Genomic DNA, 18468 nt, shown 5'->3' with positions numbered 1-18468 from the left:
ATACAAATAATATTTAAATAATACGAAACTATGTCTAATTAAAAAGCATGTTGGAAATAGGAGCGTTTAACGACCAACTATTCTGTAGTTGCCACTTTATTGAATCAGTGCCTTGTTAAATAATTTTTATTTAGTTCTTATTTTAATTCAATTAGTTTTATTTATTTGATTACATTTATTCATTAAGCCGATTGGGAGGTCTGTGAAATCATGTTAGAACAATGCAATAGTTTTTTTTAGCATTATATAAGAAGGCAGGTCGTTACTGAAGGTTCCTCACACTCGTGCGCACTGACGCGTCGAGGGAACTCTCTCCAGTCATCTGTGCGCGTGTCTGGCGGCGGTCTTCAGGCTCAATCAACACGAGTTGGGATCGTTCTGAGGAGGACATTTTCATGGGTTGTATTTAATAAAAGCAACGTAGAGATTTACTCAGTCTGTGAAGAAGTCTTACCTGTATTCTTAAATTAAGTGTTCTTGTATCATGCAGCATCCACTGAAGAAGTGATCAAAAGGACAAAGGTGGGCAAAATGTTTTAGCTTAAACTGAAATAATGCTGTGTGTGTTTAATTTTTTTTAATTGGCACGCTAATTGCATTGCACAGAGCGATTAAGCGAATTTTCAAGATATAGAAAACTAGTCTATAGTAGAATCAATAGGTGTCTCTAAATGTGAACTTATACAGACTTACAGTCGTATTTTTATTGTAAAAATATTTAAATCGGAAACGTTCGTTTAATGGATATTATATTTAATAATTGATATTAAATCATTAATTTATTATATTTCATACATCAAAAATAATTTTTTTTCGTCCTGTAAACTCCTCATTTATCATCAGGAGAAAGTAAGTCAGATTTAGCTCTCATTACAGTATAGGATTGAATCTGTCTGTTAGGTTTGTGGGGACTGCTCCTCCATTACAACGGTTAAATGACCTCTGTAGTGCTGAGGAGAGAAGGATCTGAGTAATATTACTGCTGTCTTCTTCATTTAGGTTTGAGCTGTGAGCTGCAATATGTTCAGAACAGATCATATTGTAGGATATTTGACAGAAAGCAACATGCAGGACTTTCTGTTCTCTGCATGTTCAGAGTAGACATAAATGTTCATTAATAATGGAGATCCACTTAGACTAGCAATATGAATGCATTAGGTGAACTAATCAACACAGGCCATTTTTATTTTTGTCCTTTGTGTTTGTTTATTCAGATGTTTCATTATAACTGTCTACAGATTAAATGATTTTATGTAAACATTCCCAGTATGGGGCATGTTGTCACAACTGAAACGGAAATTAAATCACGTTAATGGCTTTCCATGCATTTTATTTATTAAATTTGCTGAAAATAAATAAACTGTTATTCCATTCATCCTTTACAGTGAAAACATGTAAGTAAGAGCAGCTAACACCTTGTAAGGGTTCTCTGACAGATAGAAGCCAAAATGTCTTCTGATGAAGTTGTTCAGTCTTAACCAATTTCAAAGAGACATCGTGTTCACAAGTGGCTATTCATGGAATTTTATCTCAGAGATAAAAGTGGTTGTTCGATACACCTAATTCACTGTAGCTTTTAGAAAGTGCAGAAAAAGACTTAAGCGTTTTGCTATCCAATGGAATCTTGCAATTATCCTACCGAAGTCAAAAATAATAGTGCACAGTGCTGACTAGGAATCATTTCAAGATGGTATTTGTACACCACTTATGTGAGGAGAACACATTTACTATATTTTCTGTTACGCACACTGTAGTCTGTTTATTTAATCAGTTTGGATGGAAGGTGTATATTACTTGGCCACAAGTCTTTCCTTTGTAGATTAGGAATGGCCTTTCTGTTCTACAGGCATAGAGTACATGCCCTCTCTACTTTAAATCATTCACAAATAATCCAAGTGGCTTAGTTTAGTGATCTGTGCTGATATCAAAAAGGGCATTCAGATCCAAGGAATTACTGAATTTTGAGTTTCAGGGGAAAATGTTGCAGCAATACAGTACATTTATTGTAATTTACTTTTGCTAAAGCAGTGGCTCGTAATCAGCTGGTTGTGACCCAAAAAAAGGGTCTTGCAGGTCTGTTCCGACAAAACAGGGTTAAAGAAATTATGTATGTAATGTAGACCCAGACTACATTAAATCCAAGTTTTCATACAAGAGAATAAACATGCAGTGCTAACCACAGGGGGTTTTGTGCAGTATTTTTTTTAGCTGTCAACACCATGATACCATTGAAATTCAATTAATTTCCTGTTTACTCCTATTTTATATTACTAGTATACAAATTTGTGTATACAAACAATATACAAAATGATTAATATTCATAATTATTATATTTTTCATGTTAGGTTAATTGTTGTATATTGTTTTGGTTATATGAAGTCATGGTAACATTAATGTTTTGTTTTTTCCCCCCATGTTTTTGAAAGAAGCTATGCTCACCAAAACTGGACTTGCTCATAAATACAGTAAAAACAGTAACACCGTGGAATACTATAATTTTAAATAACTGCATTCTATTTTAATATATTTTAAAATGTAATTTATTCCCTTAAAGTCTTCAGTATCACATGATCCTTCAGAAATCATTCTAATATGCTGATTTGGTGCTCAAAACGTTTGTTATTAGTGTTAAGATCTTTTTTTTTTATCAGTTTAGTGTATCCCTGTTGAATAAAACCAAAAAATCTTACCCCAAGCTTTTGAACAGTAAAATAAACATTCAGTTTCTATCACAGTTTATTTACAATGTCTTGTATTTACATGTCACTTTTTCCAAACAGGTGTCAGATTGTTGTCATCACACCATGGCAGACATGGGCTATCTCCACAATGAATCGTGGACAAACATGACTTTAGATGCATCTGCCTCATCGTTCAGTGGACTCCAGCTCCTGATGGACCTGAAGCCACTCTTCATCCCTCTGTATGCAATGCTTGTCCTGGTTGCGTGCTCTGGAAATCTCCTCCTTCTCATCCTTATTGGAATGAACAAGAAACTTCACAGCACTACAAACTTCCTCATCGGAAACCTGGCCCTGGTTGACCTGGTTATGTGCCTGTTCTGTGTTCCTCTGACTGCGTTTTATGCCTTTGATGAGCGCGGTTGGGTTTTTGGCCAGTTCATGTGTCATTTTGTTACCCTGATGCAGACTGCGACTGTATTTGCGGCAGTTCTTTCATTAACCGCCATTGCGGTGGACCGATACGTCGTGGTCGCATACCCGATTCGCCGTCGCGGAGGTCGATCCTTCTGCACATGGTTGGTGGTCAGCATATGGCTCTGCGCATTAGCAATGTCCACCCCAAGCGCTCTGCACACGGTCTACCTGGATCTGAGCGCAACAGGACATGAAATGGTGGTTTGTGAGGAGTTCTGGCATGGTCAGGAGCTCAATCGTCTAATATATTCATGTTTCTTCTTGCTCCTTTCTTATTTTGTTCCTCTAGCAGCAGTTTCCATATCCTACTGTGCAATCTCCTGCCACCTGCAACACAGAGCTACGCCTCGGCTCATGGCTCCTACACCTTCCAACCAGGAAAAGTGGGGGCGCAAGAGGCGCAAGACGTTTCGACTCTTACTGGTGTCTGTTCTGTCATTCGCATTCTCCTGGCTTCCATTGCAGGTGGTCAACCTCATACGCGACCTCGACACCGACTTCGCCATCCTGAGCAAGAATCACATCAATGTGATCCAGGTGTCGTGCCACTTGTTAGCCATGAGCTCGGCCTGCTACAACCCTTTCATTTATGCTTCTCTGCACAACAAGTTTCTGTCATATCTTTGCCAGAACATATTTCAAAGAAAACCTCATCATTCTCAAAGCAGCCTCACAACCTCCAGCCGAATACTTCGCTTGAATACCTCTAGTACTCTAGCTGACATTCCCATGGCTATTTGCAAGATTTCACAAGATTGAATCTTCTCTCCAACACAAAAATGTTGCTTCTTTAGGTTCTAGAACTGTGCAGATAAATACTGTACCATGATCAAAATTGATTAATAAAATTGATTAACCAATCACTCTATTGTTAAAGGGTTTGTTCACCCAAAAATGAAAATTCTTCTTCCTGGGTTACTCTCTTCTGCCATTTTGTGACGTAATCACGTAATCAGCGTTGTTTACATTCAGTAGAAAGCGTGCGGAAGATGGTAACTCGGGAAGAAGAATTGTTGAATAAATTATATTATTATTGTTTTCTTTGCGTACAAAAAGTATTCTCGTAGCTTCGTAAAATTACGGTAAAACCCCTGGTGTCACATGGACTATTTTTTCGATGTCCTTGCTATGTTTCTGGACCTGGGAACATTACAGTTGCATTGCTGTCCATACAGGGCCAGAGAGCTCTCAGATTTCATCAAAAATATCTTAATCTGTGTTCCGAAGATAAACAAAGGTCTTATGGGTTTGGAACAACATGAGGATGAGTAATTAATGACAGAATTTTCATTTTTCGGTGAACTAACCCTTTAAAGCTGTATGTACTTAATTGATTCCTGAGGAAAATTTTAAACATTTGCATCAAGTATTTCTGGTCAAATTGTTCAGATGTTATTAGCAAAAAGGTACATTTTTCATATCTTCACCAGTAGGTGGTGTTGTGTCAAAACTACTCATGTATCCTCAGGTCATGCTTGTGTTGATATGTACCATGTTTCATACGTCCATTTTGGCATGCTCCTTGTCAAATTTGTTTGTGCATTATTTCCAGAAAGGTTTTATTAATCCATTTGAATTCCCTAAGTTTTGTCTGCATTGTTTGATGTTGATAACTGATTTCTGTGAAAATAAAGCATGTTTGAAAATGTTTAAAAATTATTTTCGGTCACACTTTATTTTAAGGTCCACTTCTCACCCCTATTAACTATGGCTTTTGCCTCAAACTCCTAATAACCTTAAATAAAATGCTACCATCATTTTGCACTATTTGCCAAAATTGTTACATCTAAAATGATCGCACAAGGATTTATAGCTCTGAATATCCGCAGGTGGTATAAATGAAAAAAGAAAAAGTTACTGCTCACTCATTGTGTTAATGCATTCATGTAGTAGCATTGCAAGGTAATGTATTATTAATTATGTATGTCCATCTGCTTGATGCATTCAATTGCACTCAAGTGTCCATTAGAGGTTTACTTAAAACAATAAAATACAATGCAATGTAATTAATCACATAATAAATTAATCACAATAAAGGTATAGCAGGCACAGCATGAATTCTGAGTATATTCTTTGAGAATACTCAATTTAAAAAAATAAATATACAACAATGGTTACATTTTTCAGCAAGGTTCCTTTTATTAACCTTTATTTTTTATATTAGTTAACATGAACCAACATGATATTACTTCTAAAGCATTTATCAATCAGGGTAACATTTTACAGAAAGGTGTCATTTGGTAACATGTTCACAGTGCATTAACTAATGTTAATAAACACATTTTTTATTTTAATGCTTTATTAAATGCTGAAATTAACATTAACTAATATTAATAAATCCTGTAGAAGTATTGTTCAACCTTAGTTCATGTTAACAGGCCATACCACCCCTTCTGCCCCTTGGCTATCAGATTTTCTCTGTGAACATCGTTCTAAGCTTAGGGCTGAAATTCGATATGAAACAAAAAAAAAATGGTTATAATCATGCTAAGGCTGTGTAGTTTTAAAAGTTTTTTAATGCCGACTTGCATATATGATCTGCTCCGTGCGATCACATCTCTGGACTGGAGCCAAAGTCCGGATTTGACTGTGCGCTGCCACGGTTCCCTTGAAACAATGTGTGAATTGTTCCCTATTATTGCCTACATTGTGCACTACGAGTCATTCACTGTGCAAGAAATACTATACTGTGAACAAGTGACCAATCTCAGCTGGCACTTCAGCATCTATTTAAAGTGCAGGGGGTGGGAGCTTTGATTCTACAAAGCATTTGATTGGTCAGTAGATTTGATGAGAAGATGAAGTATGATGTGACGTCGAAAAAATCTTTGAGCGTTTTGCCGGAAGTGACGAACTGCAAGTTTTGAATGCTTAAATCTTTAAATGCAAATGTTGTCCTTTTTTTGGAGCACAATGCCTTAGATAACCCTAAGACTAACATATTGATACCAACAAGCAAAAAAACTTAAATTTTTTATTTCATGGGGACTTTAATGTGAATCAGTCACTCCTCTCTTCCTTGCTACCTGATCTCATGGCATAAATGTACCTGAGTGCACTTTTAAGCGAGATGCAAAATAAAACCGAAGCTTTTTCATAGGTGGTAGGTTTGTTCGGTAGCTCACGGAGTACAGAGACATACTTGAGGGGCGAGGAGCTCTACTTCGAATCCTGTGTAACCACGGTTCTACAAAAATATTTCAAATATTAATACAGATTTTTAAAATGGAAAATGTCTTTTCATCAAAATTACGTTAATGAATCTATGCAATAATTTCTTTTTTTGTTATGCATATGGATTGTCCTATGCTTTGGTGTAGCAGATGGTAAATGAGCAAAATGCTAATTAACAAGTAGTTCCATTTAAAAGCACAAATCATACACCACACTTCATGACCTCACATAAACCATATATCCTTTTAGATTACATTCATTTCTAATTAATGCAATTGAACTTATTAAACTTTAAAAAAAAGCATGGAATTGTATAAGGAGTCTAGTGAATATGAGTGTGGTTTGTGCTTTGTACACCGCACAGTATTTAGACATTTTTGCTCACCATCTCCAAAGGAAGTGCACAAAACACTGTCAGGCTGCATAAAAGGCCATGGACTCTGTATTACTGTATTATGAAAGTGCTTTCATCTGCTGTACCTTCTGTTGATTTTTTTTTCTCAAGTCTGAAGAACTTTAAGAGCTTTATTTTTAGTTTCCCTTTCAGAAGTCTATTTAAATCTGCCCTCAGACTTACATTTATTAATTCTGCACTAAAATCAGCAGTATGTTGAAAGTAATGTGCAGTTTCATTTGTGTTTACAGTATTGGAGGTCATCTGGAGTGTTATTAACTAGGGCTGGGCGACTTGGACAAAATAACTTATCACAATAATCTTCTTTTCATATCAGTGGAAATTGATAATAATCATGATAAATGTCAAATCTTTATTTCTTTAAAGTTTAAGCCAGATTTTTGCTCCAAAGTGAAACTTGTAGAAACCAAACCATTAATTTACCTTAACAATATAAATATCAAAATAGATTAATCTTTTATTTCTGCATGTTTTAATGAGCTGTTTCAAATAAAGAAACCGGTTTGGGTTGCCTAATAATATAAATAATAATAATAATAATAATAATAATAATAATAATTTCACTTTCTGTCTCTTAGAAATGCACATTTTACAGTAGCTTGAGTTAAGATGCAGAAGTAAATTGTTGTTCATTATCAAAATCAGTAACATCTGTAAAAATCGCAGCAACCTAGTTTTATATAGTTAAATTTATTCTAACCAAGTTTTTTTTATTTATTTATTTTTTTATTAAGCATTGGTCTCCTATGGTTGCATACATTTAAATCATGATAAACATATATAGTTAAAACCACACATATACTGTAGCACCTCAATACCATGGTAAAAAATAGAACTACATGGTTTTTAAGTAGCCTTTTAGCACACAGATAAATACTACAATTATATAACACAACTCCTGTAATACAATTCAGGGTGAATATCCCAAATTTCTGCCACAATACCATGTTGCAGTGAGTGTTAATACAGTAAATCCACTGTAAATGATGGCGAGGTGTTGATTAAAAAGCCCTCTGACTGTCACGTTGCACACAGTGTTTCTCCTGTTTGGCTTTAAATCACTTTAAATAGCAAGGTAAACGCATCTGCTCTAGTGTGCTGAGCTCATGCTTGCGCAGGAGTTTGAACATTGATCTGAGCAGATAAACGGTCTGTGTGGCACGATTTGAGTCGTGAGGTTTCGTTCCACTTTTGGTCATAAACATTATATCGAACATTTATCGCACTGTTCATATTGTTTTATCGAGGTAAATTGTATCGCGATTATTCTGTATCGAATTATCAGCCTTCGTAACAATAACCCTTTATTTTCTAGTGGATTCTCTGTCAGAAAAAGAAAAGTGGATTTGAACAATCCTGCACCATTTGCCCTTGACTCTTGAAATCTAAATTAGACATTCACTTTATCTGTTCAAGTCTAAATGGTGCAATTACACAATTTTAGACTTTTCTTAAACTTCCCGAGTGCCTATAATTCAGAATCCTAGACATATGAAATTATGTATCTGGTCAAGTAAACTACAGGAGTATAAGGGATAATAAATGCCACACATTAACAAGATGAGAGATCATTTCAAAGCTCTTCTGCCAAGTACACACTTCAGCTTTGCCAAATCAGACAGTAATTAAGAGGGAATTAAATCGCTATCAGCCAGGTGTTTCATAACATATTCATTGCATTCATTCTCTAACAACACAAAACTGCACAGTCTCAATATTTGCATTTGTCTTAAACAACTCTGAATCCCACAGCTGTACCACTAAACACCAATCAAATCTTTGCACATTCACAGATTTGAAACGGCACGGTAAAATACTCAACATTACATAAAAGTGGTAAATGTTCTCATTTAGTTCAGTCTCAGCACATTGAATAATTAAATCTCAAAGTGCAATGACAAAATAAAATGAATAATAAAAAATGGCAGCACACAGCCTTAGTTTGACAAACAGCTGTGTAAAAACAGAAACAGTCGATATCATTCATAGGCACCAAGCTATTAAATATTTACCTCATAAAAATAAACTCTGGGACTTGACAAATAATGTCTCTTGTTGTAAAGTAAGAAATACACTTCTAAGATGTCACTTAACAAATGCATGAACAAACATTTCCAGTGTTTTAGGAGTGAGAAAGATTTTACTTTTAGACAGTATACAAAGCTGAAAGAAACTGGACCAAATAACAGAAGAGATATGTTTATTACAGTTTAAACCCTGGTCAACTATGATACCAACGAGGATCTAAAAACGAATAAACTTCTAGCTCAGGGCTTAAAAGCAGCTGATAAATGTAAAAGAATAAGAACCACAGAGTCGCCGGAATCAGTTACGAAACGCGCTCTGTAGAGCAGTCTGTCCATTTAGGGCTACTGTAGAAACATGGTGCCCTTCCATGTTAGGGGACCCGCCGTGTATGTAGATAAAAATTGCTCAATCTAAGGTAATAAAAACATAACGGCTCATTAAGTAAGTTCTTTCTACACCTCTGAAAACATAGTTATGTATATTATATTACATTTCTGTAAATAGATTGTTGTAAATATTACACATTGCATCATTAAAACCAGATTGAAAAACCTCATAAATACAATTGCTAGTTAGAAATCGCTGAAGTTGATCCAGCACAATTTTCTCCAAAACTTTTGAGGTGAAAGGCAAAACAGAAATAGATGATAAAGGATGATTCAGACTCTGTCCTTTTCAGTGACTTTGTTCCATTCCATTTTCGTGTTTAGCCATGCTGTCCAACTAGCAAGTAACACTGTGTTCTTTCACTTGTGAATGTTGCCTTAAAATGGATAGTTACTCACCTACATGTCATTTTAAACCCAGTGACCTTTGTTATTCCATAGAAAACACTATCTATCTACAGTATCCATCCATCCATCCATCCGTCCGTCTGTCTGTCTGTCTGTCTGTCTTTATCTATTTGTGTCTACTATCACCGGTGTCATTGTCATCTATCTATCTATCTATCTATCTATCTATCTATCTATCTATCTATCTATCTATCTATCTATCTATCTATCTATCTATCTATCTATCTATCTATCTATCTATCTATCTGTCTGTCTGTCTGTCTGTCTGTCTGTCTGTCTGTCTGTCTGTCTGTCTGTCTGTCTGTCTGTCTGTCTGTCTGTCTGTCTATCTATCTATCTGCCTCCCTGTCTGTAGCATCTGTCTACTATCATCTGTCATCGTCTATCTCTGGTTGTCCATCTGTGTCTACAAATGTCTGTCTATATGTCTGTCTGAATCTGCCATCACCTGTCTTTCTGTCTAGGATCGTCTGTGTGTCATCTATCATCTGTCTGTCTGTCTATCTATCTGCCTCCCTGTCTGTCTGTCAAGCTTTTTGTAATTTTTGGAGCCTAACAGCTGGTCACCAATCACTTAGAGAAGAGCAGTGGGAACATCCACCTAAACATCTCCTTCAGTGTTTAAATAAAAGCAAGAAAACCATGTAGTTTTGAAAAGCCACTAGGGTGAGTTACTAATCACCCATCTAAAATCTCCTGTGTATATCAGGTAAGCTTCAGAAGAAAGGAGAACCAAACTTGTCATCAGAATGGCACCTTTATGGATGAATATTCAAAGGGAGTGTGGGCTGAATATTGAGTGCAGGGAAAATTGATTCAAGGCTAATTACAAGAAAACAGAGTAGGTCCTTGTGGGCTTTTTGTAGAGCCTGGCTAGTTTAAAAGATGAAAAGTAAATTGGCATCTGACAAAGTGAAGAACAAGCCTCTCAACAAAGATGCTCACAAGCAAAGGGCATCAATTATGGTCCATCTAAAGTACTCTCTCTCTTCAACCCCAAGTTTCCTGTGTCTCGATCCCCTGCAACATGCATCTTCAGATTGTCCTACACATACTAATACCAGGTCTTTTGCAGTATATGCCAGGTGTCAACATAGCGATTATATCTGCATGAGATTTTAACAGTATTTGAAACTGCATAAGAAGCTGAACTCCAAATCATTTTATATTCTTTCTCTGATCTGTTGAATCATGGACTTGAAGTATATTAATTTCTGTTGCCCAAAATATGGTGCCGGATTTGACAGAATGGAGAAAAATTTGGATAACTGAATGAATAACCAGTAACTGCTGTACATTCGTGTTCATTTCCACATGACTGAACAAGCAATCAAAGATTCATGGGCGCTGACTTTGCCTTAATCAGTGCAAGCTAAAACAGCTATTTGCTTGTTTGTCCAAGCAGAAAAAAAGGCTGAACCACTAAAAATGGTTTATTCATTAAATCTACTTAATATGACTCACCATATGAGGAAATGAGAGTAACTAAATTACTTCCTGACACTACACATAATACACATCACATGGGCTCACAAGTAATTGCCCTGAGAAATGATGATGCTAAATTTTTCCTTGGTTCATTTCTACCATGCACTACCCCCCTTCTTATATTTCTTAATTTAAAGGTAATAATAAGTAATATAAATATAAAGGAAACTATTTGATCACGGAATTAAGAGAACATAATAGTGTTTTATTTATTATTTTACCATTTTACATTTACAATTTTTTAATCAATTATTATTGTACATCATTATTTAATAGCCTTGACAATGCCAGAGAAAGCTGCAGTTCATTTGTAACTTTACATATCTTTTTCTGGACTTCTTCAGTTGAGTTTTATTGTTTTTGAATCCATTCAGCCAATCTCCGGGTACGGTGGTGGCACTTTTAGCTTAGCTTAGCATAGATCATTGAATCAGATTCGACCGTTAGCATCTCGCTCAAAAATGACAGAAGAGTTTCAATATTTTTTAAAACAAAAAGTTTTAAATAGGAAAAATATTGAATTTCTTTGGTCATTTTTGGCCTATTGATGCCTTTAAAACTTCTGATATGCTTATCATTGTTTTTCAGTATAGAAACATGTAAAATAATCTACAAATACTGTAGCAGCAAACTTTGCAAAACACAAAATTTGTGTCACTGGTAAAATGCTATACAGTCATGGCCAAAAGTTTTGGCAGTGACATAAATTTTGTATTTTGCAAAGTTACTTAAGCTACTTAAGCGGTTCTTGAAGTTCTTGATGATCCGATAAATGGTTCACATGTGCTGCTGATATGATTAGTCAATTAATGCTAGCATTTTGTGTCATTATCAAAAAAAAAAGTGAAATTTGTTATTTTGTGAAAAGTAAATTTGTTGGCCAATGAGGCTTTTAGGAATGATTTAAAATGCATCTGATCACTCTACACAATGACTATAGCATTTTATAGAAATACTATTATATATATATATATATATATATATATATATATATATATATATATATATATATACATATACATATACATATATATATATATATATATATATATATATATATATATATATATATATATATATATACATAAACATGAGCAATTTTTAAAAGTTAATTCAAAAAGTAGGCAGGAATGACTCTAGCGTTCATACATTAAGTGCACCGAAACTAACTGATTCGGTCCATTCTCATGTCAGCTAAATGTTACACTCTGCTAGACAAAAAGCATTACTGTCTTTCTTTTTTGTTCCACCCAATTCACTGTCCACTTGAGAGACAGCGGCCACTCCCTTCAAATTCCCATATGCAAATGAGGCCATCAGTGTGCTTCAGAAAGCCATTTCAAACTCTATTTCTGACCGGCCCTGTTTTTTCTGCAGTGTCAGGCAGCTTTTATTAACATGTTTCACTCCTGCTTCACAGGCTTTGGTCTTGATGAATCCCTCCTCATACCAATTTACAATGATTCTGCTTGGCAGTCAGTCCCTCAGATTCAAGAAAACGTCTCCATAATGGCTTTAGATTAAGATCTCTAGGAAAAGCAATGAGTGGCTGAGCTCCAGTGGCTAACCCATTTATGCCGACTCGTTATCTGCGAGCGCTGGAGGCTGCTAATGACTAGCCTACAGTTGGCTGAGAGAATGAAATGGTGACCAAATGCAGGAGGCAATGCTTATCAATCAATGCTTACTTGAATTAGTCACTAGCAGAATGTCAGAGGTCATACTTAAAAGCATGGCATCCCACAGCTCTTTCTGGAAAATAAAGTCACACCAGGTCTAAACTGTAATTTGTTGAGAGAGAAATTATTTTTTTTTTTTTTTGCATCAGTAAAATCACAATTTGCTATTACATCCACAATGTTTGAAATTCTATAAACATGTATTTGATGGTGTTTAAGTTGTTTTGGAAAGATCGTATTTATGAGTTAAAAATTTATGCAAAAACACACTCATTCATCATTTTGAATATGTATGTTTTTTTTTTTGTAGAAAAGGAACATCGCAATCTTGCTCCGACCAAATGACTCGAACATACCTGATATCGTAAATATGACTTCCCAAATCTAATATAAACTTCCCAAGAAAGGACTTGCTCCATACAAATAAACTTGGGCTCACATAGCTCTCTAATTCGGCACAAATCCAAATGTATATTACTGTATGTGCTTTAAGTTAAAGGGAAATTCTGTCATTAAAGGGGTCATATGATGTTGCTAAAAAAAATATTATTTTGTGTATATGGTGTAATGAAATGTGTTTATGCGGTTTAAGCTTAAAAACAAACAAACATTATTTTCCACATTCTGTACATTATTGTTCATCTTTCTGAAAAGCGAGTTGTGCTCAAATTGGTACATTCTTTTTATGCATCGCATCGTGACGCGTAAACAAAACCATGTCTGCATTTGTGAACAGAGAAAAGACAAGCAACAAGCACTACTCTAAACTGCTCAAAACTCAAAAACTAATTTTTAAAAAGAATATCTCTTTGGGATTGAGACTTTGTAATTTTAGGGATCTTATCTTTTCATGAAAAGCTTGTAATACTCCAAAGAGAAAGGAAAACTTGAGATCTCCTCATATGACCCCTTTAATTACTCCCTCTCATGTCTTTCCAAAACTGTAAGACGTTCATCTTTGGAACACAAATTAAAATATTTTTGAAGAAATCACAACTTTATTCAACAATTTCTTCTCTTCCATGTCGGTCTTCAATGCACGCTCACGACTGTACCATGACACATGAGGGTGAGTAATAAATGACAGAATTTTCATTTTTGGGTGAACAATCCCTTTAATTGCAATTAAGTTGCTATGGAATAGTCTTGTCACAGGTCATTTCAGATAAAAACTATGACTAAAATAAGGTCGTTTTTAAAGCACTGAACCGTGATATCTGAAATCAGAGAATGATGGAGAAGTTGAGACTATTATACAAGCTTTAACAGGACTTTTCATTTAAATTCACAAATGCAGCTCAACAGCTGAGCATCTATGACACAGCAGTGGTTAAGTAGCATTGAGAGCATTGATGGATAAGGTATTGTCCCCTCTTTCTGATCAACAGCAGGCTAAAGTAAAATGAAATGAAAAAACCCTGTTAGTATTTCATTACTATGCAAATGCGTGACTCATAAGAGTTCAGTGACCTCCAGCGCTAGTAGCTCATGTTCAAGGTAGAGCTGTTACTACATGGAGATCTCATTTTCATGCAGCACCAGAAAACAGTGTCTGGTTTACAAACACTCTGGTCACTCTCAGCCGCACTGAATGAGGTAAGAAGAAGCCAGCAGGGGAAAAGGCTTCAAATATATTTTCCGCAGAGAAAAGAAAGTATCTTCTCCACTGAAAGTGACAAATAAAAACAATATGAGAAAACAGCATTACACAGGCGCCATCATCTTAAAGTCAAAAACTCCTCCTAGGTGCTCTTTTTTTTAATTAGTTTTTTCTAGAATGTTTCAGTATATTATCTTAAAGCTTCTGCTAATAAAATTAATCTACTGCAAAGTCCAAAAACATTCCAGAACGGTGCAACTGTTATAGTAATATTAATACTTGGTTAAAAAATAACTTTGTTGGGAACTGAGCTTCATATATCATAAAACCAATAACTACTGTTCTGTCTGACACTGACCAATAATTATACATAATGTCCATAATTTGTTTTCTTGAACTGCCACTTATTTCCCCAAAGGAAACACTGTTTATTTTCATAAAACATAAGAGTTGTTAAAATCTATATTTGAATTATTTAATGAACTCTGAAGAAATCAACTGCAAGATTGACTGTAAATTGTTATGGTTATTGGTGCAATTCTCAAATCAATAAATATTTATACACTTTATTATATATAAAACAATTTGCTTCAAGGTCATTTTTCAGACTTTCCTATATTGTAAGCCTCTTGGAATTTGGTTATTGCACAACATGTTAGCCCATCTCTTTTTACTATGGCAAAATCTTCAGTAAATCTTCAGTAAATCTATACTATATATAATACTTATATACATATTTACAGTACATCAATGCATGTGTTCAGATGAACAGTGGGCCACTTTCAGTTTTATCTCCCTATTAGTCATTAGTATGGCTTTCATGTGTCATTCTTCAAAACTAAGACAGGTGCAGTATATCTCGAGTGAAACAGCTGCAAGTCATTTCCTCCCTGGCAACATCCATCATATCGTTCAAAGACACTCTCCAGCTTTCAGAAGCGTACTGATTTTCCTCACTTAGATAAATATCACTTGGTCCTTCCATGCTTTCAGAACATTTATAGCAAGCAATGAGAGATTTAGGACTTCTGTATGGCCAAATTCAAACCATACCAAAAAATAAATCATAAATAAATAAATCTTTTAAGTCTTTATCAATATGGTCAAAAATTGTTTAACTTTTAACATTTAGCCCTATCTAAAGCAATAAGCAATAGAAATAAAAAGGGATTCAGTTGAAATTGGACATATCCTACAGAATTTTAAAGCATTACATTTGGTGATGAGTGTTTTTGTAGGACAGATGTCAAAGAAAGTGTGTAAACAAAAGGAAGTGAAGGAACAACTTTGGGTTATTTGGGCTATTTCAAAAGACAAAAGAGGACAAGAAGGTGGTCTTATTATCCATGTTTGGACATTCTACCAAACCTATCGGGATTGTTTCTCTTTCTGCAGGTTACATTTTCAACAAACAGGTGGAGCCATGCAACTTTCTTTATGAATCATTCATTCAAAAACATTGATTCATTCAAAAACAAAATGTAACTTCACACTGCACTGACAAATGCAGACAAACTGCAACAAAAACGTTTATCAGGTGTGTGTAACCCCTGTCAGTGTCTCTTTGCACTGGTCTGCACTTGTTTTCAGCGACTGAACATGTTCAGCTGATTCAAACACCATACTGTGGGTTGCTAAGAGACACAAAATGGTTAATTGTTCTTAGACTCAGTTTACACTGAGTGTAAAACAATTGACTGAGTATTAACTTTCTGTTTATTGAACTGTTGCATAAAAATAATCTTTCACTTTTTATGATTTAAAATCTACATATTTTATATTGTATTTATTTTAGATTATATTATAGGGTTTCAAATCAGTGTGTGCCATAGAATTTCCAGGAATAAAACACACACAAAATTTTTTTTTTCCTGAGGCATCTGTTGCCATCTCTGAAATATTGTGAAATACATATATATTTCTGATATTAAAAGATCAATGCATGATTGATGATATTCTGCCTGAAAAAAAAAGAATGGTCAGAAAAAAAAGGACAGACAAATGCATATGAATGTTTTTTTATGCGTCTACGTAAACAGCCTGTAAAGAAGAGCAGACAGAGCTAGAACGCTAGAAACACTGCTGCTTGGTTTCATTTACTCTCTCACACATTTGTGAAGCTGCTGATGTGAGCAATGGGGCTATTTCTCGCTTCTCATATCCAGAGCCTCATTTTTTTGAGTCACTCACTGATCTCATTTGGGGGACTGAGCAAAAGGTGCACCCTTCCAGTCTCTCACTGTGATACGTGAGATGAAATACAACGACTGATATGCAGATAAATCAGATGCCTCATGAATATTTATAATGATGCTTACCTTCTCAATTAATTAACAGATTTAAATGCCATGGCCACATTTTGAATCTGTGTGCATTTGGCTGATAAGGGAGGAGTTGCAAAATTTGATTTGGTTGCCTTTTGTTTTTGTTTTTAATGATCTAAGATTCGATTACAGCTCTGAAACAGTTTCTAAATATGTTGTGGGTTTGTTTATGCACTGGACTGGGAATAAATAATACATCCGTGTTGGTTCTGCATGTTAAACATCTGCATTTTATAATGATTTATTGTCCTGCTATGAATAGATTTAAAAAATGTAACATTAATTCTAAATCCGTCTAAGAGAATTTACCAGATTTAAATACAGTATATGACTAAGAAAAAATTTTTTTTCGTGGAAATGCATTCAATATTTTCTGCATCTCCAGAGCCGAATATAGCATGCCTATATGATTTCAGATCAGTTAGTAAACAGACAAAACTGAAATGCTTAAAATAGATCGCAACGGTTGCTCTTTAGGGTAAACAGCAATTATTCTGTAAGAGCCAATGAAAGCACTTGTTCACCAGACAGATGGCAACATCAAAATGTGCTTATCTTATAACATTAGCATAAATGAAAACCAAAAACATCATTATTGCTTCAGAGACATCAACATCATTTTTCATATTGATCATTAATAATGCAAACAAAATACTGCAGAAGATTCTAATTTAGCTCATGCAGTAAACTCCATTGAAGCAGTCTGTTGCGCTATATTAAAGGTATATTTATGAACAAAAACACAGAATTCACCAAATGTACACTTCATATATACTTAAAATATGTATCAAATGCCATATAATATTTGATGTACATGGCTGTTGTCAAATCCACATTTCTATAAGGTCAGTCGCATGTAAATTTGATTTTGTAAAATGTGTGCCGAGTATAATATAAGATGCACCTGAAGAACAAATGCCTTTCCAGCTAGAAACCTGTATGAGGAAATAAATAAACAGCTAGCAGATTCTTCCATCTGCTTGCAAGTACTTTCTTAACTGGTCTCCATGAGGATTGAAGGATCCAGGTAGCAAAATAAATCCACAAGTGGATCACACTTTGGTTCTGAGATTGATGCTTGAAGGTCAGAGTTTGAGTATGTCAAGGAGGAAAATTCACTTCAGACGTCATGAAGTAGACAGTTCAGTAGGCTACTAAGATGACCACTGAAGAAACAGCTCAGTCAAAAATGTAAATTGGCTGAACATTTACTCACCATCAGGCCATCCAAGATGTAGACCTGTTTGGTTCTTCACTTGAAAAGATTTTGAGAAGTTTGGCATTTTACATCACTTGCTCACCAGTGGATCCCTCTGAATTGAACAGGTGCCGTCAGAATGAGAGTTAAAACAGCTGATAAAAACACTAATCCACATTACTCTGGTCTATCAATTACAGAAACCAGTGAAGTGAGAAGCTTCCAACAAGTCCTCTATACATTGCTTTCACCATGAAGGGAAAGAAGTCTCCCCCTCTGAAACGGGGGAAAATATTCATAGATCAAGCAGATGGTGGATGTTTTACCGTTAATATTAAGTATTTGCAACAGCTAGTATTGGCTTATTTCTCTCATAAGGATGAGTTAGTGCAGTCAGGCAAAAGAGGGTTGAGATAGGTACAGCATGACACCCTGTGGTAACACTGCACCGGTGCAGCTTATGTGGTCTTAACCATAGAAAAATATACCCCAAAATTACATACATTGTCAATTAAAAAAATTGAAAAGAGCCAGTCTCCATCATATTTGTCCAACACCATTAGTGATGAGGTATTTTAATACACATTAATTTTACATTGATTTAATGTAA

At 35.1% G+C, this 18468-nt stretch overlaps 1 protein-coding gene across 1 annotated transcript; it reads left to right on the top strand.

Annotated features, from left to right (window-relative positions):
• Positions 1–2788: 2788 nt before the first annotated feature.
• On the top strand, positions 2789–4884 carry LOC127976677 (prolactin-releasing peptide receptor-like). The gene has a single exon (XM_052581274.1). It carries the CDS (start codon positions 2805–2807, stop codon positions 3915–3917), a length of 1113 nt encoding a protein of 370 aa, XP_052437234.1. The 5' UTR covers positions 2789–2804; the 3' UTR covers positions 3918–4884.
• The last annotated feature ends 13584 nt before the right edge of the window (positions 4885–18468 follow it).

This window comes from Carassius gibelio, chromosome B17, assembly GCF_023724105.1.
Source record: "Carassius gibelio isolate Cgi1373 ecotype wild population from Czech Republic chromosome B17, carGib1.2-hapl.c, whole genome shotgun sequence".
NCBI lineage: Eukaryota > Metazoa > Chordata > Actinopteri > Cypriniformes > Cyprinidae > Carassius > Carassius gibelio.
The sequence above is the reverse complement of the archived record's forward strand: the minus strand, read 5'-3'. Positions and strand labels throughout refer to the sequence as shown.